General features: G+C 41.8%; 1 protein-coding gene across 2 annotated transcripts; it reads left to right on the forward strand.

Moving 5' to 3' along the window:
* Positions 1-1,176: 1,176 nt before the first annotated feature.
* On the forward strand, positions 1,177-24,834 carry MAML1 (mastermind like transcriptional coactivator 1). 2 transcript variants are annotated; one of them, XM_034066833.1, is made up of 5 exons: positions 1,177-1,616; positions 11,078-12,487; positions 14,745-15,014; positions 18,250-18,364; positions 20,444-21,435. In XM_034066833.1, exons 1-5 carry the CDS (start codon positions 1,248-1,250, stop codon positions 21,433-21,435), a joined length of 3,156 nt encoding a protein of 1,051 aa, XP_033922724.1. In that variant the 5' UTR covers positions 1,177-1,247. The 2 variants fall into 2 exon arrangements, with proteins under 2 accessions (XP_033922724.1, XP_033922723.1); XM_034066832.1 differs by having other exon boundaries at positions 1,248-1,616; positions 11,075-12,487; positions 20,444-24,834.
* The last annotated feature ends 827 nt before the right edge of the window (positions 24,835-25,661 follow it).

Here is a 25,661-nt window from a genome sequence, read left to right on the forward strand (position 1 = left end):
AGGGGGTTGATAAAGATGCAGCTAACCAACTAAGCTGCTGCAGCAACTCGTGGGGTGTGGCCTGTAGGATGTATTGGCTATGTCTCTTTGTGTGATTGACTCCTCCGCTTGAGGAGAGATTGTTGCTATTAGAGTGTACCTTGTGGTGGGTTGTTTCACTCCTTCCTTAATAGTGTTCAGCTTGAACTGCACTTACCTCCCCATCCCAGACTGTTCTCCAAATAATACCATTCTAGCCTCATAGTGTCAGAAAGGGGTTTTTGGTTAGATTTCTTTTGAGTATGGGGTTGTTTCTAGTGTTGCTGAGCAAGGACTGGTATTTCACTTCCAGGAATGTCCTCTCCATTTCAAAAAAGGTGCAACGTAGGTGGAAAAAAAATACATTCTATATACATATATATATAAAAAGGGTAATCGGTAGCGAAATTCACCCGCTTTGGCTTGCTTTATCCCGTTAGCGATCCTGCCCCAGTCCTCATTCTTGCTCCCGGATGACTCCGGGAGCAGGGACACCCTCCCTGCCGCGTGCGGCTCCTGCCCTCCTCCACTGCCACTCATTCATGGCTCCGCCCCTCGCCACACCTGATTGGCTGTGCTCCCTATGCCCCGCCCCTCTCGTGCCAGTGCCTTTTAAACGGGCCGGAGGCCGCCTCCAGCTCTCAGCGCTGCCCACCCACGCCTCCGCTGCGCAAACTCGCGCTTCCCATTGGCTGGGAGGGGTTTCCATCACGGCGCGTGACGCGCTACGTGCCGTGACGTCACCCGCCACCCAGGAAGCTCCGCCTATTTATTCTCAACTCGGCTCTTGAGGGGAAAAACAATTTCAAGATGGCGGCGGCGCGGATAACAATGGGGAGCCGGGGCTTCGGGCCGGCCCGTGCCTGAGAGCGGCGGCCGCCGGGCAGCGGGGCAGCGCGGCGGGCTCCGGCCGGGCCCTGCGGCGGGTGGGGAGCAGCCGTCGGGTCAGGGCTGAGGGAGAGGTGGGGGGGTGGGGAGAAGCGAAGCGGCACCGGCCTCGGGGGAGAAGGAGGAAGTGGGGCGGGAGGGAGCGGAGCGGGCACCGCGCCGGGCCGGGAGGGGAGGAACCGGGGCGGGGGCGAACCCGGCGGGCAGCCCAGGGAAGGCCCGCGGCAGGGGGAAGAGCGGGGGAGCCCGGGGAAGGCCCGGAGCGGGGAGCCCCCGCCATGGCGGGGTCCGGTGTGAAGAGCCGGTGAACGGCGGCGGCCGCCCCCATCGGTCTCCGGTCCATGGTGTTGCCTCCCTGCCCCATGGCGGAGTTCGTGGTACCGCGGCACAGCGCGGTGATGGAGCGGCTCCGCCGGCGCATTGAGCTCTGCCGGCGGCACCACAGCGCCTGCGAGTCCCGCTACCAGGCCGTGTCCCCGGAGCGCCTGGAGCTGGAGCGCCAGCAAACCTTCGCCCTGCACCAGCGCTGCCTGCAGGCCAAGGCCAAGCGAGCCGGCAAGCACAGGCAGCCGCCTCCGGCGCCACCGCCGCCCGCACCACCTCCGCCGGCCGCTGCCGTCGCGGGGAGCGCCGACAGGACCGGAGCCAACGGCCTGGACGCTGAGGCAGCGAGCGGCGAGCAGCACGGCCGCAGCAGCACGTTGATCGCGGTAAGGCGCCGGGCCGTGCTCGTTCTCGTTCCCGGTCGGGGGCCGGGGTGGTTGCACCCGGCTGGCACAGTGACCTCCGGAGCTGGTACCGGCTGGAGGAAGGAGATGGAGCTCTTGGGGTTGGTGTGATGGTTACGGTGGGAGGACTGAGGCTGGTGTTGCTTTGTGGAGTGAGTGCTCCTATCTGCTCGGTTACAGCTTCGCAGCTGATAAGGGCTGGGTTATTCTTTCTCTTGTCACCTTTGCGCTTTGGAGGAGCAAGTAAAAACTGCTGCCTGATGTGGTAGGAGTAGGGGATAGCATTCCGTGGTGGTTATGGTCCTCCGAACGACTGTGCTGTGAATGGTGCTGGCCCTCTAGAAACATCCCTGCAGAAACTGTCAGAGGAGCCTTAATACCGCGGTGGCTTTGAATGTTTTCTTGCTTATGTCTTAATTTGGGCGGTGAGGGTTTGGTGGAGTCACTTGATAAGGATGTGCTTGCTACTGAGGGGGAACTTTTAAGACAACGTGTCTATTAATTCTGGTACATATTGGAAAGAATTTCAGTGGAAAGACAGCTGCTTATTTGCCACTTGCTCCCGTGGGTGTGAACGCTGTGGGAATCCCACTCCACCCATCAAAAACTGGCTTAGCTCAAAATCTTAATGTTTCTCTGGCTTCTCTAGCATTTCTGGTTGTCGGGATATATTCATACAGCCCTGTTTGTATATCAAGATAGCTATTGCTTAACTTCTTCTGAGCCCCTAAGTATACTGCTGTGTACTAACGTGTCATGTTATGTAGGTTAGTAGGATAACCTTTATAGGCCACCTGCCTTAATACCTGTCTTTCTTAAACCCAGTTATTTCTAAATGGTGGCCTATGTGCAAATGATACAGTACTGTTCTGAGTGTCTGTAAAAGGGGATACTGAATTGACCTGAGACATTTCCTGATCGATGTGTAGCTTAAATCATATTTATAAGATGGTCTGTGTGTTTGATCAGATTAGGAGGGAAGGGGGGTGTGATTCTCTGCTCTCTTGAACCTCGGTGAGTTAAGTTTACAGCTTACTCTGTACTTGGGTATGACTGGATGTGATGTGAAATACTGAAACATGGGCGTGTTGATGTAACTTTAAGTAGCATTTGGCAGCATGTGTGCAGCTTGTAGTATCTGCAGGCTGAACTGAAAATGTTATTCAGCTGAATTGTCGCTGTTCTTGTTAACACACATAGGAGAACCTGGGAGCTGCTGCCTTCTGAAGACTGAGATGCTTATGACACAGTTAGAGCACTTGAGATGGTTCTTAAAGAAGGGTACTTGAGGAAGAGAGAGAACCGTGTGATTCTGTAAAACTTCCTGGGTAGCCATTGTTTAGTAGACTGATCTTGAATGTAAATTTGTGTCAGAACAGAATTGACTCAAGCCTGTATTTTATTATCTAAAGACTTGGTGGGATTTCATGTATTTCTTGTCTGGACTCTAAAGCTTTCTGTATATTGGGCTCTATCCATTAACAGTGCTTATTATTGTTACACACAGACTTCTTTAGCATATGAAATCCAGTTGCTTAAATTGCTAACACACATCTTCATATTGATCTCCTAAAAGAAAGATGTTTTTAATTCATTGGTGGTGTTTCTTTTGAATTGCCTTGGATGTGGATTTGATCTCTTTAGCATCCATTATAATGAGGACTCTCAGCAGCAGTGAGGTTCTGAAATCCACTGCACATCTGGGGAAGCCCTTCTTGTAGAGGAAGCTGCTGCCAGTGGCCAATTTACACAACAGAAGAGGGTTTTAGTGTATGAATGACTCTTCCTAGTGCTGGCCTGCTGTTTCCTTCCCAGGATACATGACTATAAGCTTAATTGCAGCTGCTGATTCATCACCTCAGTACTAGGGTATAAAGTTGGTTTGCTTAGTAATTCAAGTTTTAAAAACCCAAACCCATCAACAACAAAGTTCTGCTGCCAATAAAATACCAACCTAGAGAGCTACATATATCTCTAGCAATCATCTAGCATATCTACATATATCATACATATATCATCTAGCAATCTAGCTGTTATGAAGACCAAGCATATGCTTTCTACAGGAAAGATGGGCTTGGTTTACAGTATTCCATAAAGTTTGGATGGACACCAAAATTACCTGGTTTTAAATATCCTGGATACATTCCTTTCAAAAGAATGCTGCTGTATTAGTGAAACATGCATTATATCAGTTATCATTGCTGTTACTGCCCAGAGTTTCCCATGGAGCTGCATATAAATCTTCTCTTGGAAACTGGTACTTTGCATTGAAAGTTAATGAAGCATTTATTTTGATCCTTGAAAGAGATGACAACTCATATGAAGGTAAAGCATTTGTGATCTAGCATCAGAGGGCTCATAGAAGGGCATGAGGCTGCACTGCCACAAGCATGGGCAGTGTGTGTATTCCCAGATGCTGTACATCAGAGCATCTGTAACATTCAGAATAGCCATGGGGAGGAGGATGGCGCTGCCACTTCCGTCTTAATGTCCTATGTGATTTTTCATGTGGCCAGAATCAGATATTTTTTCTTCAATTAGTCTTTTATCTGTTTAGATCCTGAAGCTGAATGGATCTTGCTTATAAGTACAAGTAAGGGGTAGATTCCTCCTTTGTTTTCTTACTAAGCAGCTCTAAAATTTGAGCCATAGAAACTAAGATAATACAGTATTGACACAGGAATACTTTGGATGACTTGTGCACCGCATAGGCCTGTCCTTCATTTGAGGACAGAGATGCAAAACTTCTTAAATTTCAAAACAATTTTTAATGGGAAATTCAAATGTTAAAATTTACTTAATTTCTGTTGTTTAAGACTGCATTATTAAGACTGTTCAAAGTAGAAGATACTTAATGTTTGGATGATGTATTGTCTGTTGTGATAATCTTGCATTTTTGAGAAACAGGGAAGTTGGGAAGAGAGAGGACCTGTCCCTTAGAACACTTTTTCCTCTTTGCCAGGTTCTGATTTGAGAAAGTTCATTCTAATAATGCTGTTTAAGTTCTCAGCAGTAAAAAGCTGGCTTCCTTATGTTTCTCTGATAGACTATAACATAGTGTATCACTGAGCTGAAGAGTGTTCCTTTGACATGTGAATAAGGAGAACGGCAAGATCTGGATTTTCATCTCCACTCCTTGTTTTATGATGTGGTCTCTTGTAAGGAGACCTGCTGCCTGTCTCTTACAGGTTGTTTCCCCACTTGGGAGCAGTTGTTGTGCACATGGCTTGCTTGGTCTAGGGGTGCCACAAACCCACAAACACTGTTTCTGGAATGGGCAGAGGAGGTCTAGTTGGTGGCCTGTCTTGGGAATGATTGCAGTAAAGCTGAAGAGCAGGCCAGCATTTGTATTTCTTTAAGGGTGCTGAGGCACTGGCACAGGTTGCCCAGAGAAGCTCTGGTTGCCCCATCATTTGCAGTGCCCAAGGCCAGGTGGGATGGGGCTTGGAGCAACCTATTCTAGAGGAAGGTGTCCCTGCCCATGGCAGGGGTTGGAGCTGGATGAGCTTTATGGTCCCTTCAACCCAAACCACTCTGGGATTCTATTTGGAAGCAGTGGTAGTTTTTACATTAATAATAGGTAAGTTCTAATTTAAGCAGAAGCACCAAATAAAAGAAGTTTAAGAAGAAGTTTCAGTATGAGGACAGCAGTGTGATGTTTCTTGGTCAAAAAAAACCTAAAGTGATAAATTAAAGGGAACAGATTGCCTGGATTGCACTGACAAGCATGAATAGCATTCCCCTGACGAAGCTTACGCTGGAACACTAACAATTCAGAAGATCTTGGTTCTGTGTAAGCTGTGGTGTAGGGGTGTTAAGTTGTGAAATTATGTTTTACCACAAAAATAGCAAATTATTTCCATGTTATTTATACATAACTCTAGTGCAGTGTAGTCTTGCCACCATTGTTTGTTTTTGCTGACAAGTCTGATAGTTTGTTGCCCAACAACTCAGACAGGTTTTTCTTTGTCTCCTTTTAATTCTGTGTGAGGTATTGTTGTATGTCTGAAACATTTCCCTTACTAGATGAGTTAGATATGCAGAGATGCTTCCTAAATTGTAAGGAGGTGGGAGTAACTGATGTGCTGCTGCTGGTGAAGTTCAAGTGAGGTGGTAGAGCCGGCACTGCAGCTGAAGGCACAGCAGTGTTTTTTGATTCAGCAGAACAATTCCTGTAGCAGAAGCTGCCCCTTGTGACTAATGCAGGCTCGGGATATTTATAGACCTGCATATCCACAGCCCTTCTTCACTCCAGCAGGCAGTCGCCCAAATATAAAAGTCTTCTGGAATTAAAGTAAAAGTCAGAATTAAAATTAGTCCAGCAGTTTGGTTCTGACAACACAGTGGAATGCAGGAACACATTGGGTAATAAAACACTTGTCTTGCAGGGGGAGTGAGGCTTTGGAAGCTGTGGGCAGATGCACAGTAAAGGGGGGGTTTTCACTATGTTGGAGTCCAGATGTTGTTTTCTTTCCATACACTACGATTTCTCACACTTGCATTGTTGTTCCAGCTTAAGAGGTTGTGAACTTTGTTGTCTCTGTCCTTTGCCAGGCAGGAAAGGAGAATCTGTGTCTGTAGTGGACCTACTGTAAGCTCTGGTTCATGGGAGCTTATCTGTGTTGCAATGCTGCCACTTCCATGACAGAAAACCAGGTATAATATGTTTTGGTTTTCCCTTGTAGGTGAGAATGCTGCTATCCAGTTAGGAGACACATTGGAACAGATTGTTATTCTGTTTCTAGAATAATACAGTGTTTCTTCTTTGAAAATGACCAGCATTGTATTTCTCTAGTTGGTGTTTCATGACAAATCCTTGTAGACATAATTCTGAGACTGAAATGGAAAGCTTCTTCCAAGTGAAATGCAAAAAATCAAAGCTCTGTTGAGTCCTGTAAGAATATTTTAATCTCTGCAATAGATGCTTCAAATAAAACTAAAGAAGAGCATTATATGGAGCCTGAAAGGTGCAGTGTAAGAACCAGATTTTAAAAAAGTTGTGTTTCTGCCATATCCACTAAGTATTATTTTTCAGAAAAAAAACCCCAAACTTCTATACAGTTTCCATTTTTATACATATGTATCATAGAATCCCAGACTGGTTTGGGTTGGAAGGGATCTTAAAGCTCATCTCATTCCAACCCCCCTGCTGTGGGCAGGGACACCTTCCACTAGACCAGGTTGCTTCAAAGTTCAGTCCAACCTGGCCTTGAACAATTCACTGGGTTCAGTTACAGGCCTCCAAGTATAACAAATCACTGAGGTTTTACAAAAGAAGTTTAGTTGACTGTCCTCAGCTTAAAGATATTCTGCATTGTGAAGTTCTTGTTTCCAAGTGAACAATGTGAACTAAACTTTTGTGCTTGTTGAGTTCCAACCCATTGAAATGTCATTGGTTTCAAAGCATTATCTAAAACTTAGTTTCAGGTATTGTTTCACACTGATGTTTTGATTCCTGGAAAAATGAACAGCAACAAAACACAGAACAACTTTGTGCACTGTTCTGATTGGTGCCCTTTTCCCACCAAGATGAACTTTGAAAGCTTTTCCAGTTTCTTCATGTTGGGCTTCCATGGTAGTTTGCAGACAGCTTTTGGAAGCTGTCATTCCTCTGCTGTTAGACCTCAGTGTGGCTGAGCCACCACAATGGTAAAACTGGTGGGTTTAAGATAGAGATTGAATACAGCTTATCAAAACTATCTGTGTGCTGTCCATTTCCTGATGGAAGCCTTGTCATTTGGCTGGGCATCTGTTCATCTTCAGTGCTGTGGTCCTGTGTCCTAGCCAAAGAAAGTGTATATGTAAGTGTATGTGCTGTGAATTAAGTGGTCAGAGGCAGAGGGTGTTGGACACCTCTTTTGTTGTGATGGTTACACCTGGGATTTATCACTTTGTGTTCCTCATGTGAGCAGCCCGCAGTTATGGGCTGACTTACGTGTGCTCCTGCCCAGTAAGTGTGTTCATTACCATGTTGAGGACTGTTTGCTCACATGAATAAAATGCAACTCTGATGATGTGGTCTGGAGGAGGTGGAGCCTGTGGCCCTTCAGTGGTTCCTTGAGAAACTGTCCTGTTCTGGGCCAAAGGACTGAGGCTTGCTTACATCCCTTTCTTTGCACTGCTCCTATGTTGTTTTAAGCACATCAGATAAATATTCCTGTGGTGATAATTTTAAGCAAAGCTAAATAGCAAAGACCATGGAGGTTCACCTTTTTCTGTGAAATTGTGACAATGAAAAGAATTGGCTCATGTTACAAATCCAATGGATTGATTCTGCTAAGGAAACTGGGGACAGTATGCCAGTGGGCCACTGTTCCTTGTGGAATGATAGTGGACAATAAAATTGAAAGGATTTTCCAGTGAGTAGCAGGCTGTGCTTTACTTTGTTGGTGGTTCTGCTTTCTTGTTTTCTCCTTGCATTTTGGCAGAAGAGAACAGGTTTTTCTTGCCTTGAGAACTCTGTTGGAGCAGCTTGATATGTAGATAGCTGCAGTCTGACTTGTGTCTCACATGCCCCTTGTTTTTTTCCCCAACACTAGATTATTTGGATAGACACAGCCAAATTGTGGAAGAACTGAATTTAGTATTTCTTTTTCTGTTAGGAAATTGAGAGCTGAGGTACTGTGTAAGAAAGGAACTTCACAAGAGAAAGTTGCATTATTGCTTTTGACTCTTTTTACTGTGAGAAGAGAACTAGGATGCAAGTGCAGTTGGTGAATAACTTCTGTAGCTCAGAAGTGCAGTGTCCTGGTTATGAACTGGGTTCAATCTTTTCTGATATGGATAGAGGATAAGCAGATTTTCTTCCTTCCTGCATGTCCATTGGCTGTTGTGTAAGGTAGGGTATCTTTCACATTATCTTAGATTTACCTGAGGAGAGGCAAGGCTGGAGTCAGTCACCCCAAAATTTTACTTTGTAGAGACTTCATTTAAGTTATTTTTTCTTTAATCTCTTTTTCTTTGACAAATGAATATAGTTTTAGGTGAAAGGAGGACTTTCTCTAGAGCAACTGAAGTGAAGATGTCTCCAAGAATCGGGTATCTATGTGTTGTGACTGTTAAAACCCATTTAGATATCAAAATCCCTGTGTGTTTTTGTTGACAGGAGGATGCTGTGATGGATATTAGGGGGTTTATGTTTTTCCAGGCTACAGTAAGTATAACTTGTAAGTTTGGATGATTTAATCATAGACTGGTTAGCTGTTACTAATGGTGCAGTACAGTGGCAAAGACCTTAGGACAGATAAGCTTCTGAACATTTGTCCAGCACAACCCAGGTAGGCTGTGCAGCCTATGAAGAGCTGTGTGCACTTATAACTATAATGCTACCAAAGTCCTAGCTGCCTTGTTTGTATGAATTACCGTTACAGCAGTGACCCCAGTGGGCATATATTCTGTTTTAATACAGAAATTTGCTTCAACAAGAGAAGAATATATTCAGTGACCAAAATGAAGTTGTTATTTGTATGTCAGTTTTCAGGATGTATGTTTCTCCCTAATGATTTAGAATTAAGGAGGATCCATTCCCAAATGTTGAGTGATTGACTCATATGACCTTGGGCAAGTTACTCATCCACCTTGAGCTTTGGTTTTCCCGGTTGGAGTATTAAGTAAACACTGAGAAACTTGCTGAAAGACAAATGTTGTGATTGAGTTGAGGCTTCCTTGCTTTCTCTTGTTTTGCCTCCTTACAAAAAGTAAATTTCCATTATTTTTTCAAGTCAATATTTGAAAAATTAACTCTAAATCGGCTCCTCCAAGCTGTGGAGCTAATGTTCAGATTGAGAGATTTCAAGTTCCAGCCTCCTCTCCAAATGTACACCTCACCTCGTCCTACTAGGTCTGTTGCTGCTGCTATTTCCGTGAACCATCTAGAAGATCAGGTCTCCTGGGAAGCTGCAGTCTACCCCTCAGATATAAATAAGATGTTGCTGCTACCTATGCAAGCATTAAACAAATAATGGTGGCTTTTTTTCTGAAGATCAGCTGAGTGTAGACTCTTTAAAAAAGAAAAGATCACAGCAATTAACCATGAACCAGTCCCTCTGTCCTGAAATCAGAGAATGCTGCTGCCCAGGCAAGTGCTGTGAAATTCCTCAGATTTATACTGGCTCTACATACAACCTCTTCCTTGAGTGCTGAGATCTTGAGGTTTCCCCTGTTTTTTCTTGGATGGGACAGTTTTCCCCAGGGGTTAGTGGACTGCGTTGTGGAGACTGCAAGTAATATTAACATAAGCATACTTGTCTTGAGGTTTGTTTAATGAGCTGCTTTTCTCCCATCTGAGAGAGCTGTTGTTCAGTGAACCGCCCTTCAGATGGGTGGCTTTTTGTGAGGATTCTCCTCCTGTGTCCTGCTGAGATGTTCAAAGGCATCTTGTGCAGGTCAGGAGAGCTGATGGGAGCTTTCCTTCTTTACGTGCTCTGCTCTGTTGGAGCAGTGTCTCTGCCCTACAGGTTTGTCTGCGTTGGTGTAGTGTTCCAGCACAAACAAAGAGCAGCTTTTCTTACAGAATGCACCTGAGGGGAGGAAAAGTTTATAGTGATCTTTGATGTGTGCATGAATTCTGTTTTCAGATGTTTTTGAGGTCAATGGAAAGAACTTCATATTCGAGAGAATGCTGCCAGGAAAGAGAAGTTGAACAAAGGCTCTTAAACTCTGGTTGTAAAACTGTTGCTGTACCCTCTGGTTGCTTCTAGGTGGCACTGCAAGAAAAAGAATATGAGCATTCACCATCTCTGAGAAGCCAACTGTTGAGCTGGTTGGGGCTGGGGTGGTCACAGTGCAGAGAGGAGCAGCTGACAAATACTCTAGGAGAAAGGAGGGAAGGAATAAACTTAATTCAGATGTGTAGAATTGACTGAACTTTGAAGTGCATTTTACATCGGTGTGGAACAGTGATCACTTAGTCACAAACTGGGTTTGCTTTAGTGCCAAAAGTGTCATTGTGTACAAAAATTATGTATGAAGTTCTATAAATTGTAATCACAAGGGAAGTGGTTCTCTTTGTCTCTAAATATTTCAATACTTTGTGAAGGTGTCTTACAGAAGAGTTATACATTATTTATTCTCATCTAAAATTTGAATCTTAACATTCTTCAGTATTTTCTTAGTTTTAAATAGGAAAAATCTTCATCTATTCCAGTTCACAACCATTTCTCAACTTTCTATTGTTGTTAAAGTATATGGCAGCTTTTGGAAGGAGTAGACTCTGATATAGTATATGTTTCTGAGAGTTTATCGTAAGAGCTGATAGTAAGGAAGTCATCTCATGTGATGACTTGTAAAACAAATCTTACCAGAATAAAGATAGAACTTTTTTTTAACCTTTTTTTTCCTAAAATATTTTATTCAGGGCTAGACAATGTTCTGGTAAGAAATAAAAGTCCTGATGTATGAAATGTAAAACTTAATAACTAAATCCTTCCTTTCTTTTTCAGCAGCTCCATGAGACTGTGAAAAGAAAGCTCGATAGCGCTGCTTCCCCTCAGAATGGAGACCAGCAGAATGGCTATGGTGATGTATTTTCTGTGTCCAAGAAACTACGCCGTGATGATGGCCTTGGTGGAGTGGGTGGTTCTTCCAATGGAATGCCCCCTGTGTCTCCACTCCATCATCTTGACAAGAAATCTGGTGGTGGAGACACCTTACAACTTAACGGAAAGCATCCCATGGGGTTAGATGGCATCAGCAAGAAGTGTCTTCCAGATTCCAGCCTACAGATGAACGGAGGTGGTGATGCTGATGACTCATTTCCTCTGAGTCTGAACAAAGAGCTGAAGCAGGAGCCCGTAGATGATCTTCCATGTATGATTGCTGGGGCAGGAGGGTCTATATCTCAGAATAACTTGATGCCTGATCTTAATCTTAACGAGCAAGAATGGAAGGAACTTATTGAGGAGCTTAATAGATCAGTGCCCGATGAAGACATGAAGGATCTCTTTAACGAAGATTTTGAAGAAAAAAAAGATGCAGATTCTTCAAATTCAGCTGCACAGACTCCATTGCCACAAGATATTAACATAAAGACTGAGTTTTCCCCAGCACCCTTTGAACAAGAACAGATGGGATCTCCCCAGGTTCGATCCACTTCTTCAGGTCCAGCATTTATTGGTGCTGCTTCTGTACCTGTAAGTGCCGCTTCTCCGGCAGTTGGTAGTTCTCAGGCTATGTTTCAGCCTTCCAGTCAGTCAATGACTGAAAATCCTAATCAACCCATGATGCAGGCATCAAACCACTCTCAGAACGTCCAGAGGCCTCTCCCCAATGTGTTGTTACCTGGGAAAGGTGCAGGAAGTGCCAAAGAAATGTCTTCTGCTCATCAACTTCAGCAGATTGCTGCCAAGCAGAAGAGAGACCAGATGTTGCAGAACCAGCAACAAGCTTCACAAGTCCACCAAACAAATCAGATGTCCACGTGGCAACAGTCTGGGCCTTCCCATAGTCCACTGCCTGTCCCATATACCATGGAAAATCCCACCAGCCCATCAGTTTTCCAGCCTGACTTCAACAATCAGAAACTCATGATGCCTAATATGGGAAATAAAAGCTCACCTAGAGCTGGAGGCAATTACCATGTGAACATTTTGGGTCATCAGCAAAACAGCTTGAACCAGAATGCTGTGAATAGTCAAGGCTCTATGCTAGACTATGGGAACACCAAACCTCTTTCACATTACAAAGCAGAATGTGAACAGGGGGTGACAGTACCTGGTCAGAACAAGACACCAATGTTGGCATACATACAACAGCGGCAGCAGCCACCTCTGTCTCATGTGAGTGATGACCAAAATGGGATGATCCTGTTGAAACCCAAGCCTGGAAACATTGCCTACAGACTGCCGCACAGTCAGGTGAATGTTCTGGGTTTTGTTACCTTTGTTTAGGAGCAGATTTAAGGTCTTGTAAGAACATGTTGGGTAGGTAAGGCTGGAGTGCAGATTACTCGGTATTGTTTCGAAACATTTGCTACATGATTTAAAATAAGAAAATTACAATATGCAATAAGATGAGACAAGAATCAAGAACTCTGTTTTGCACTGGGGACAGTTTTTAATAGTTCTAGGTCATGTGGTAATGTGTGATTTCCAGCTTAATATACTTTGTGGGTGACAGATTATGTCGCATTTCATAGAAGCTTCTACTTACAAAGATAAATAGATGCTTTGTAAACATTTGCCTAAAATAACTCTCATAAGACTGTAGTGTTAAGCAGTGTTCTCAAAGAAGCTTTGATTTCTTTACCTTGGTTTTAGTCCCTACTTGTGTCAGAGTTGGCTTACTATAAAAAGACATGCCTTCAGTTGCTTCTTTTTTGAAGAGAGATGGAAGTGGGGCTGCATTCCTGATTTCTTGGGTGTTCCTTGGGGCTTTTCACATCTAAGGATTTGTTATTGGTTAAGTCTCTGGGGATTGGGGAAGCGCAGAGTAGGAGAGGAATATGCCTTTAAAAATGAATGATAGAAATATTTGTCTGCTTGAAGCAATATGCTTCAGGTTTACCTGTAAAGGAAAATCACAGATGGTGCTTTCTATAGAACTGTTACTGCAGGTGTGTAGCAGGTGAAAATGAATGAAGTGAATGGAAGTACAGAGTTGGGATTTTGTAACATGTGCCTACAGTGCACATACTAGAGGGCTTGTTGAGAAAAAAAAGTCTTTGTTATAAGGATTAAAGCTTCTCTATCAAAAGCTGTTGGAGATCCAACTCTAGTCATACATTCCCTCAACAAAACAAAAGCTGTCTGAAGAAGATCTGATTAGCCTGTGATAAAGACCACACTGATGGACAAATAACAATCTGAGATCAGTGTGTGCTTCATAAGGCACTAAAAGATTAATCTCTTCAAAAGCTTCAGAAGTAACAATGTAGAAACGTTTTGATGGAAGAAGGGGAAGGGTAGGGATGGGATGATTGTGAATGTCACATCTCTCCTTCGTTGAAAGCCATGAGGGTCACCCTGCATCTACACTGCCCTGCTTGTACTGAATTAACAGAAATACTGATGAATGCTTCTGGAGAATTCCTTCAAAACCTGCGTGTAGAGCAACTTAGCACAACATTACCTCTGTTTGGCTCATGATTTCTAATGAAACTGCAGTCAGCCCATTAGCTTGAAAGTAGTATTTGTGTAATTGGAGATGAGGTTGAACTGTGCTTAAAAAGGAGAAAAAATTCAGATGGATTTGATGGTACAAAGATGACAGTATCGGATCTTGAATTATAATTGGTCCATATTATTTTGCTTATCCTAAGTTCCAATCTGCAGAAAAGCAGACTTACGAAAAATTAATAACAGGTTTATCTCTAGAAGTACTTTTCTCTGTAATATGGTGATGGTTGGATGCTATTAAAATACATTAAGGCTCATTTTGATCAGTGATAGCCTTCTTCCCCTTCACCTGCATAGAGTATATACCAAAACAATCAACTTTAGGATGGGAGACACTGATGTAAATGTTGACAGAAGAGGCAGGATTTAAATAAAAGTTTTGTATAATGCAAATTTAAAATGTAGTGTTTGAAAAGGTGCTGTCAAAATAAACTGAAGCTGGTGTGCTTTGTAATGGGTGCCGTTTCCTGGCTAAGCAGAAGCCCACAGAGCTATGCTCACCTGTTTGAGCTGAACTTTGGCAAGTACTTTGAGACTGAAGTCAAAGCCTCTATTCCTAAATATTGTGGAGTTTCTGAACTTAACTCTGAACCATCATTTCTGTGTCTGGCATGTTAAAGGTGGGGTTTCAGCTGTCTTTAGTTAGCTGAAGTGGAAATTGTATCACACTTTGCCTTTTCTATTAGATGCTTCACAGGTGAAGCAGCTTTGTATAAAGATGGGAAAATATAAGGAACTGATCTAATGTTTTATTAAATAGTGTAAAAGTACGAATGAGGAATAATGGGCAATTTCTGTTTTTCTGAGATGTGTTAGGATTTCCCTTCCTATGTAGACTTTATTTACAAGGTCTTTCTTCTTTATCATGGTGATCACAAATCATGGTCACCACCATGATAGTGCCTTTCCTTCCCTGTGTAACTGTGTAGTTACTACATTCAATTCTGAATGGCTCACTTCTTTCTGTAGCTCATGTCACTTTTCCTATGTTCTGCAGGATCAGACCCCTTCTCCTAGCGTTCCTCGTGTTCCTGTTTCTGTCCCAGGCACTGGTGTGGGTGCCCAGGCTCCCAACGTCTCCATGGCAGGTAACCACAGCAACCCACCTTATCTCAGCAATCAGCAGCAAGCAGCAGTGATGAAGCAGCACCGAATGCTGATGGACCAGCAGAAGCAGAGAGAGCAGCAACAAAAGCACTTGCTCATGGAGCAACAGAAGCAGCAGTTCCTAATGGAGCAGAGACAGCAACATCTTCTGGCTGAGCAGGTGAGGGGAGCAGCAGTCTGTTTTCCTTTTCATTGATTTGTTTTGGTGGATGAAACAACATTTGAGATTTTGTTTGACACTTATCGTGTTACAAATAGGAGATATAAACTGCAGGACACTTTGGTATCTTAAGTATAATTGCTATTTTATGTGTCTGTAATAACCCAAAATGTAGCACTTGCTTGCAAAGACTTATTTTTGCTGTTGTTACAAGGCACTGTGGTAAGTAATAAGAATAAAATAGGTAGAATTGAGTATGTATCATACAAGCAGTGGTGTAATTTGTGAAACAAGAAAGGCAAATGGAATAAGAGCAGAAAAAAAAAGATACAGTTGAGATACTGTTGATGTGTTTTGTAGAGATTTAAAAGTGGAAGCAATGAGCAAGAGATTCTGCAAGCTCATTGTGCCTTCTGCCTGTTTCCCTGTGAGATCCACAGCAGTTCATGCTTCAAATTTGAAAACATCTTTGACTTGTTTATTTGAGGAAAATAATTGGACATCTGCATCCAACTTGTATCTTCCTCTGCCAAAAGAATTTAGCACTGCTGTCCATCAGAGTGCAGGAAGCTGCTTTAGCCTCTCTCAGGGCAACATGCTCCTTGTGTGAACATTTCTAAGCTTTAAACATTTTGTAAGTCTTTCAGTTGGGAGTCGGCCCAAAGGTTCCTGTCATCAGTGCTTTTCTGCACTTTTTAAAGTCTGTGCAGGCATGTTCCAGGCACTGGCACTGTACATCCAGAGAAATGTCTGGTGTGGGGGAAGGGGAAAATGAATGTTCAAAGGTTTGGGACCCAGGGAGAACCTTACCATTTGTTGCATCAGTGGAGCTATGCCAAGTCCAAGCAAATGGCTTTTTTGATCACCTGGAGACTTCTCTTAAAATTGAGTACTAGATTTAAGTGATAAAAACACCCCTTACGTTCTGGAGCCAGTGTAGATAATAATGTGGTTGACAGTGTTTTAAGGAAAATTGTATGAATGTTGGTAAAGGTACATTTTTGATATTTGGGTAAAAACTATTTGGCTAAGGGAATATCACAGTGGAAATACACTATCAAAGACTGAAGGACAAAAAGTGCCCAGAGCCTCAGTAAAAAAATATCTTCTGTGTGAGTTCTGTGATCTATAAACTTACATAAATAAATGTAATACTTTTTAGTAAATAATTCAGGTTTTGATGACTTGTAGTTTTTGCCATTTGTTTGTTACTCTCTCAAAATGTTAACAAATAGGTACTCTTTGAAAGAAGGTAGGGAGAAAGGAAATGTGGGGTGTTGGCATCCTGCTTGTACTTTTGCTCCGCTGGTTACTGGTGATTTAGAGCTCTTAAAGCTGTGTCCCAATAGATTTTCTTAGCTAGCTAATAGGCCCAATGGCCATCAGACCTCTGAACAGTGAGGTGGTATATTCACAGGGGGGTGAGTAGTATTTCCCAAACACAGTGTTTCAAATATATGAATATATAAATTTTTCATCCTGTTTTCTTCTGCTTTACCCAGTGCTTGTCATTGTAGTAAATATTAGTGTTGTGAAAATATTTTATTCATGTCCTAGTTGTGGTGACTCTGACTTTTACAGGTTGCATCTTTGTATAGTGATACTGGGACTCTGATCCAAGTAAGGAGCAGCTTTGCTTTAGAGCTGAACAGGCTTAAACTGAATTTGCCACATTTCTTGGCCTTTTGCTGCCCAGTTAGGCTAGCTCTTGATAGCATTCTAGTTTGATATTTATTTCTTTGGATACACATGATACTGGATGTAGTTTTACAAAAGATCCTTGAATCATTTGGCATCTATTTTGCGGGAGAATTACCATTTCAGGTAGTTTCAGTGGCATTCCCTGCCACTCTAAAGCTGTCTTTGCGTTTGGTATCCTGCATTTTTTAGCATTTTTACTATTTTTCCTTTGTTTTTTCTGAGCCAGGTTCTGCAGCTCTTGGTTTTCTCAGAGCTATGGCATCTCTTGGCTTCTGTGGTCAGGTTCTTTCAGGTTTGACTGGTCTGGCAGGCAGCAGGTCCTTTCTGTCAAGCAGCCTGCCCTCTTCATTCCTCTGCATGTCTCAACAGCTTCTTAGTTGTAGATGTTTCAGAAGGATAGCAGTAATATCTATTTGCCTGTTTGTTACGTTGCACTCATCTCTTCTTTAAAGGCTTATTGCTTGTGTCTTTACACCAGTGCTCTTGGAAGGGACTTTCTGTCCCCTTCTGTGCTATGTGTAGATTTGCAGAGGTAGATAGTTGTCCAGTATACCCCTCCTTAGTTATCTCTGAATTTAGTTGAAGAGCCAGAAATACTTTGTCTGTTACGTTTTGTATTGTAAAAGCAGCCTGTGGCTGCTTACACTGTCAAGATCTCTGAGTATACCATTAGTGGATGTACAGGCACTGTTGATGTTCCCCTCAAGGCTTTAAGTTTCATTTTCCCCAGAAATTTCCTAACAGAAAATTAGCTTGTTTTATTTCACAAATGGTTTTAGCATCAAGTAGGTACAGGTTGAATGTGCTTTTAAAGAGGCAGGGTTATTTTGAACCATTAGTAGGGTTTCTTTCAATTGTTTGGTGCATTAAGAAAATGGTTTTGAACAATGATTGCAAAACTTGTTATTGCTTCTGTTATAAACTTTAGTGCTGCAGTTTTCCATAATCTTTTAGAAAAACCTGTGCTATAGAAGAATTTAGGCTTGTATTTCTTTCCAATTTTTGAAAATAAGGGCTAGAAAATAGTTAAATGTTTAGTTTTTACTTTTCTAATGATATTTTTAACTTCTATTTGATTTCTAAAGAGAGGTCTAAAATAAATTGATCTGGCGTAAAGAGCTAAAAAGGATGTGTAGATTTCTTTTATACACACTCGTCAGCTCTTTTTGTACCTGTTAGTGGCTTTAGAGTATTGCTAAAAATGCCTGTTGATTGTTACTGGTTAAAATATTTTTTTAATCTCAGGTTTTTCTGTATTTTAAAGGCTTCAGACATGCATTGCAATAACTCCTGTAATGCATGCTGTTGTGTTGTCCTGTTGTCTGAGTTCCTAATCTTGTCACTCATCAGATGAAGCTGGCTGTGTTTGAGCCTCGAGAACCAAGGTTTGAAGTGACTCTAAGTCACTTACAGAAGCCCCTTCAAGTACCATCTCCGCATGGAAGCATGCACATAGCTTGTTTTTATCTAAGGTGGCCACCCTTGGAAAAAGCTTGACTTATTATCTAATTGTCTTGCATTGGACCTTTCTTAGGAGAAGCAGAGGCAGCAGCAGGAGCAGCAGCTGCAGCGGCATCTGACTCGACCACCTCCCCAGTATCAGGATCAGCCACAGAACCCGTACCAGCAACCGGTTGGACAGTTCACAGGTGAGTAAACATGGCAATGGAAAGAATGGCATTAGAAATATCAGGAGTAAAAACCAAGGTGTTTTCAGATTCCCTGGGTTGGATAGCTTTTAATAAATTTATTACAGCACCTTCCCATGTCACTGTGGGGTTCTGTTGCAAAGTAACAGCTTCCCCTGTCCCAGATATCTGGGACAACTTAAGCTTCTGATTCTTAGCATTGCTTTGGAAGTGGGTAAAATTCTTAAGACCTTCATTGTTCTGAAAGCCTTTTTATACTGGTATTTGCTTTTATAGGTTGTAAATTCTTCTGACTTTCATATATTAGGATTCTTTTTTCCCCCTGAAGCTTGTATTTATCACAAGCCCTCGTTAAAAGAAAAATAAGGGATATATTATTTCTCTCATCTTCTAGGATGAGTTTAACATTGTCTTATATTTTTACCCCTGTTAACCTTTAGAAGGGAATACAACTCGAATTCTTTTCATTACAAGTTAGTGTCCTGCATGTTTTTTTCTTTTGTAGGAGAAGCAGCTTGGTATGCCTTCAGTGTTAATGCTGATAAATAAAATACTGTTTAATGCTTAAGCTGGAATAGCTTCATAAATGTATAAAACAGTAAAAACTCATCTGCTTACCTGAAAAATCCTTACTAACAGGACACCAAGAAGCCACTTGTCTTTTTTCATAAACCTAGAGTACAAAAAAGTACTCATTCCCTACATTTTGTTTCCTTACTCTCTCTGTTACCACAGAAATAAATAGGAAAGGAAAAAGATACAAATAGAAACATGATACCCTCTTTCTGATAGAGTTCTGACTATCCAGTGTCCGTGCAGAGCTATGACTGGGTTTTGTTACTTAGCTGAAACAACTTGATACCAGTACAAAAGGCTTGTGTGTCAGCATCCTTCAGATGTAGCATCCTTCAGATATTGCATTTTGTTTCTCCTGCTATTTTTCTACAGAAATGCAGTAGAAATAGAGTATGTTTTGCTATAATGAACATCAGCATTATCAAATCTATTTTTCCCTTGTTCTGATGATGATAACTATTTTTGGCATCTTAAATCCTACCTCTTCACTGAAGCTTTCTAGTAAGGCTCTTCTCCCACCCATCCAACCCCCTCATAACATTGGTGTTTTTATAGTATGCTTTGCTGACAATTCAATAGAATTTGAATTGTATTTTAGTATATTTGAATAATTATATCTGGATAAAATAATAATGATGGTATTATTCCTGATAATAATAATAATGATGGTATTCCTCAGCTATCTTGAAATATGAAAAATATCTGCTGCTTTTTGGTTTGAAAGTAGGGAAAGTATTGGTGTAGGTAAATTTCCCTTGGTTGACTGTAAGAAGTGTATGGGGGATTATATGCATTACACTTCACAGTGCTTCTCTGTTCTTTTTTTGCTTTAAGTAGGGGGTTGTTTCTTTATAGGGAGAGATGTTTTTACTTGTTTATGAGAACAAAGAACCTTTTTTTTCCCTTTTTTTTGCTGAGAAGACTTATTTTTGCAAATCATCTTGCTTGGTTATCAGCAATGCTGTTAACATAACAAATATTTCATTGTGGAAATCCAAATGATACTTTACCAAAAATTTCTGATAGTCATATGAAATAAAAGATACGTCTGGAATTGGGAGAAGACAGGAGTGGAAACCCTACAGTTGTGCAATAAGAGATAAACAGTGTGTGCACTGAATAACTGCCAATGTGTGTGCAGTAAGTGGAAGTTTTTTAACAGCCTAGCATGCACTTCAGAGTCTGTGTGTTCCTTTGTTCACAAAGAAATATCAGAGTCCTGCCTTTAAAGTCTAATTTTTATTTTTTTTTAATTGATGATGCTGAACTCTTAGAAGTGGTATTCAGATTTTTTGGGACATTGGCATATCTGTGTTTGTGATCAAGGTGGAGGTGCTAACTGGAGCAATAGTTGACACTCTTTAATTAAAGTACTGCTGTCTGTGTATTGGTTGCATTGGTTGGCTTGTACAAATGCAGCTGTACCTCTGTTCTGGATTATGGTGTTCACAAGCTTGGTTGAACCGAAGTATTTAATGTACAAAATATTACTTTATATTTCAGGGTCATCTTCAGCCATGCCTGCGGTCAGTAATTTGGGACAGTCCAGCTCCAGTAGTCCACGGATGTTTCCTCAGACCCAGAATATGATTCAGATGGGACCTGGACACAATTCTGTTCCTCCACTCCAGTCGAGCTCCAGTCAGCAGGATCGGGGTGTGACTCAGTATACCAATATGCAAAACATTCAGCGAGGGGGATTATACAATTTGGCTTCTGGTATGACACAGATGGTTCCCCAGCATACAGCTCAAAGTGCCAACGGACAGCCACCGATGCAGAGACAAGGCAGCTTGGGCCAGGGTGCTGCTGTTCCTGCTGGATATGGGCAAAATACCTTAGCAAACTCGAGTATTTCTCAGCAGCACAATAAAGGTGCTCTGAATCCAACCTTATCTAAGCCACAGATGGCAAGAGTGCCAGCTGCTATGGGGGCTCAAAATCCATCTTGGCAGCACCAAGGTATCCCTAATATTAACAACCAGACACAAGCAAACAGTGGCTTAGGACCGTTTACTACCAGCCCATCTTTCCACATGCAGCAAACTCATCTAAAGATGGCCAATCAACAGTTTGCCCAAGGAATGCCTCAGGTAAGCCTAAGCACCAGCAGACCAATGACCTCTATGAATGCTGCCGTCTCTGGGCAGATGTTGTCGTCATCTTTAGGTGCGCAGCAGCGGACAAACCCACCTACACAACAGCAGGTACCCTCACAGCAAGTCTTGCCTGGCATCAACCAGACTGTTCCAGATCTGAATGCTTTCAACCAGAATCCAAATCAGCAAATGCCCAACAGAGGTAATCTGCACTGTAGTCAAGGGTACCCTGTGAGGACAACCAGTCAAGAGCTGCCTTTTGCCTACAGCGGTCAGTCAGGCAATAATGGACTTCAGAATTTAACTGGTGACACAGATTTGATAGACTCATTGCTGAAAAACAGGACTTCAGAGGAGTGGATGAATGATCTGGATGAGTTGTTAGGGACTCATTAAAATGGGGCTGAGGGTGGGGGTTCTACTTTTTTTTAATTATTTCGTGAAATATAAACAACACTTGGACCAAAAAACCTGTGGCATTGAGGAGACTTGCAGGCATTAGAGGTAAATGGTTGGGAAAGGGACTGGAGCTGCTTCTCAATGAGCGTTGATAGGTGGTGATGGTGCACCAAGCAGGTCCGCAGGAGCAGTTTGCTTTGTCTTGGTGTCTCTAAGGAGTTGCACACTTGAACAGGTCAAAAAATCCCATGCGTGTCCTCGCCAGCCTTTCAGAAATCTCACTTGCAGTGTTCTAAAATGAAACTGTTTTAATTATTTAAAAATAAAAAACAAAATTCCGCAAGAAATAGTGCAGAAAGAAAGCAAATAGTTGCACAAATTGTGTTTAGGACTTAGTCTCCTGCAGCTAGTACTTGCAATAATTATTTGTTCATAGCTTGACATGCTATTGTAGTACTGTCCATCAAATTTCTGACTTTGTATTTGAGAAGAGGCTATATGCACCTGAGTATTCTTGCAGAATGTTTTGAGATGTTTCTTTTCCCCATTGCCGAAGCATGTGCCTGTACTCTCAATAAGCAAGTGATATTTCACAGTAAATATTGCTAGATGCTGGTAATAGATGAAAGAAAGTATTAAAACCTGGCCAGTTAGTCTAGGTAGTCATCTTAATAGATTGTAGTCTTTTAAGCTGCAGTTTGCACTCTGTTGTAGAGAGGCACAGTTCTTGGCTTATACCTTGCTGTGTTTAAAGGGGGGAATTTCTTATGGGAGAACTTTTAAACTATAGTAGGTTTAACATGAATTGTAAAGCCATTTACTTTGCACCTGTTTCTTCATAACTTATTTCCAAAGGTAGTTGTATTTAAATGAAGGCTTTGCTTCATGACAGCTTATCTAGTTTTCTTTGTTGTAAAAAGTAAAACTAACTTTAGAGATCAGTTCATTCCCCAAGGTTAGCAATGAGCACAAGACTTTTGTCACTTCAGGACAGAAATGAGGAAAAAAGGAATTTGGCTGAGAGGTGGGAAGTCCTTATCAGCAATAATAGCACAGGCAGCCTGGGAGGATACTTGTATCAGGGTTGCTCCAGTCTGGAGGTCTCCCCCTTTATATACCTTTTTGTTTTTGTAATGACTGGGTTATGAGTTTGATAATCTTTCTATAGACTGGTGGATTTACTTCTTTAATATCCCTTGAAGCTGGTTCTTCAGCTCAGCCTGAGGAGACCTCTTATCCATAAGTTGGGGTTAGTCCCAGAAAGGACAAAAACTACAGTGGGAACAGTCAGTGTTCCAAAGTCCTTAATTTCTACCAAAAAAATCCCTTATCCACCAACAAACCACCTTGCCTTAACCTTTATTTTAAAATGAAAATAAAGTTGAAAGCTTTTGTTTTAAATGCACAAATACCTCTTCCCTTTCAAAATCCACTCTTAAACTTTCTAACCAAGCCCAGCATTGTGATTTAAAAGCAATTTCCTTCAACACAGACTGGCTTCTTCAGGAGTTTTCTGCACTGCAGAGATGTGTGAGAGGGTTTTTTCCAGAGTGGGTGAAGGGAAGTGAAAGATAACATTGATTTCAAAGAAGGAAAATATTTTACTGTATCTGCAGCTCCTTTTGAGACAATTTGCACTTTTAAAAACTGCTTTTTTAACACTAATACTTTAACCCTTTCCAAATATGCATGGAACATGGTTTGTCCAGCACACTTAGCTAGTGTGGATGAATTACGCTCTGTTGAACAGATTTGATGTTGTATCATGTTGAACTGGGTGAAAGATGTGCATTGATCAGTGGGTCCCACCGTTGAATAGTGGATGAAACTTCACTGAAGCAGACTTAATCCCTCATAGAGCTTTTGATAACGTAAAGATTGTCTTTGGATGGGAAGGCGAAGATGTTAGTTGATGACACTTCTGGTATTTTCTAGAATAAGTAGTTGAGATGCAAATAACTGATGCTAACTTTTCTTATACTGGCAATGTAAGAAAAGAGCTAGTGAGTTTGGTTTACTGTTTCAGTTAAACCAAAACCTGGTCCAAGGTAAGTGTCATTAGAAGAATATAGATATAAACTAGCAATGGCAGGGGAAGGAGTGTTTGCTGTATTTCTATTTCTAAGGGTTAACTTTGCACCAGTGTGCCTTCCCTTCCTGTTGGGGGTGCTTGGGACCTCAGAATTTCAGGTGACATCCTTCAGTGTCACTATTTTTTTCTCCCCCTTACAAACACTTGAGAGAAATTACAGGGTAGTAGGATTCAGCTCTTGTTTCTTCCCTGTTTAGGTTGTGGTGAAATCTGCTACGTTTTCCAGTAGATTTTGCACACAGGCTTTGTTCTGAGTAAGTCAAAATACAATCCATCCAGTTGTGATTTTCTTAATTGGAGTTAAAGAGCATCTGCTGTTTGCATTATTACTACCAAAAAAAGCAATCCAGCTAAATGTCCAGGAAAATGCAGGTGTGCTCTTTCCTCCACTGTTTCTGGAAGCTAAGGTGGATATTGCCCTGCTTGACCACCGGGTTTGTTCAGGAAAGTATCTAGGTTCAATGACAGGGCCTTTTCATGGTACTGTTGAAGTAAAATTAAGTGTAATTCTAGGCAAACTGGCTTATAATGCCCATTGGTCTTCGTATGTGAACAGGATCCAAACAGCATTTAACCTGCTAGGAAAAGCAGCCATCCCTTCTGTGGCTGGTCCCTGTCCACATAATGTGATCAGACCATTGGAAAGACGGTGTCACTGGAACAAAGTGGAAACAGTTCAATGGAAATGAACATATGGTTTAGATGTACATAGGTGCATAGGTAGGGCTGGGCTTTGCCTTTGTGCCCTTGAACATGTAGCTGTCTATATATGCACTTGGGCTTTCCATTTGCTGCAGCTTCAGAGCAATAAAACATATCTCCCCTGAACTGTACCTAGCCAGCCGCCCATGGCTTTATTTATGAACTGCGGTTTTGGCTGGGTAGGAAAGGCGAGAGTGTCACTGTGCAACATCCACTGCCTTCCAAAAACCACAATTCAGTTGAAAAGGGTGCTCAAAATTTTGTTATACACATTTCCTTTGTGTAAATAAATGTTTACAATTTTATATTAAAGATTTGAATAAGAGTTAGATCTTCTGACTGTATATTTTTTACTTTTTATAGATTTTAAAACTATAATTCTTTATATATGTGTTTGGGGGGTATTATGGTAAGTTTTATGCTTGTAAATGGAGAACAGTTGAATTTGATGCTAACCTTTATGAATCTTTGTCATTGAAATGTATAAAGAGTCCATTAATCCCCTTATTCTTTTACTACAATTACTGGTGCACACCAAAAAGAAATCCTTCACTTCTGTTTTATCATTATAAAATAAATATTTTGCTAGTGTATTAAACATACATGGTGTGACTTTATACATTTGTATGAGCTGGGCAGAGTTCAGCATTGCTGTTCCTAGCCAGATGGTTCCCTTCATCCTAATGCACAGTTTTGGTCAGCCTGTTCTGCTGTGTCTTATCAATTCTTACGGTGTCAAGAAAGGCCATTTAAACAGGCCACAACTGGATAATGAGGCCTTGGAAAACTTCAGTTTGAAAGCAAGGCTTGATGCTACACCCACTGCTTCTGGACTGTTGCGATTTTAGTGCAGCCTCAGGCCTTAAGGTAGGAGATGGGACTGCAGAAGGGTTGCTGGTGATAAAGATGTTGATGGCCACTGAGACCTGACAATACAGAATTGTAGAGTTCCAAAAATATGCTCAGATTCCCTCAGAATTAACAAGCTTTGGCGGATCAGCCTGATTTTCTTGAGACTGGTGAAGAGACAAGGACTATGCGTGTTTGATGTGCACACAGAAAACCCCAGCAAACTGATAAATGAGGAACATTTATTGCAAGCATGAGTTAAATGCTTATGAACAGGAAACAAAATACTGCCTTAAAGCTGGTAAGGTCCCCAAACCACTGCATAGAACTGATGGGTTGAAGAGGCTATGTAAAATAATGGCAAATAGGTCTTTCAGATGCTGCTGGATTGTTGATCCTCTTCAGACGGATACTTTACCTGTATATTGGTGAGAAGAGAAGTAAAGCAAGGAGCTGTGGTCCCATCAGCACTCAGAGGAGCCTGGCTTTGGTGGTGTGTGTTTGGATGTTAATATGTTCTTGTTAACAAGTTATTACTTGACAGATTACACCAAACTGAGCATTTCAAAGCAGTTCTTGT

Source organism: Melopsittacus undulatus, chromosome 10 (assembly GCF_012275295.1).
Source record: "Melopsittacus undulatus isolate bMelUnd1 chromosome 10, bMelUnd1.mat.Z, whole genome shotgun sequence".
In the NCBI taxonomy this organism is placed as follows: domain Eukaryota; kingdom Metazoa; phylum Chordata; class Aves; order Psittaciformes; family Psittaculidae; genus Melopsittacus; species Melopsittacus undulatus.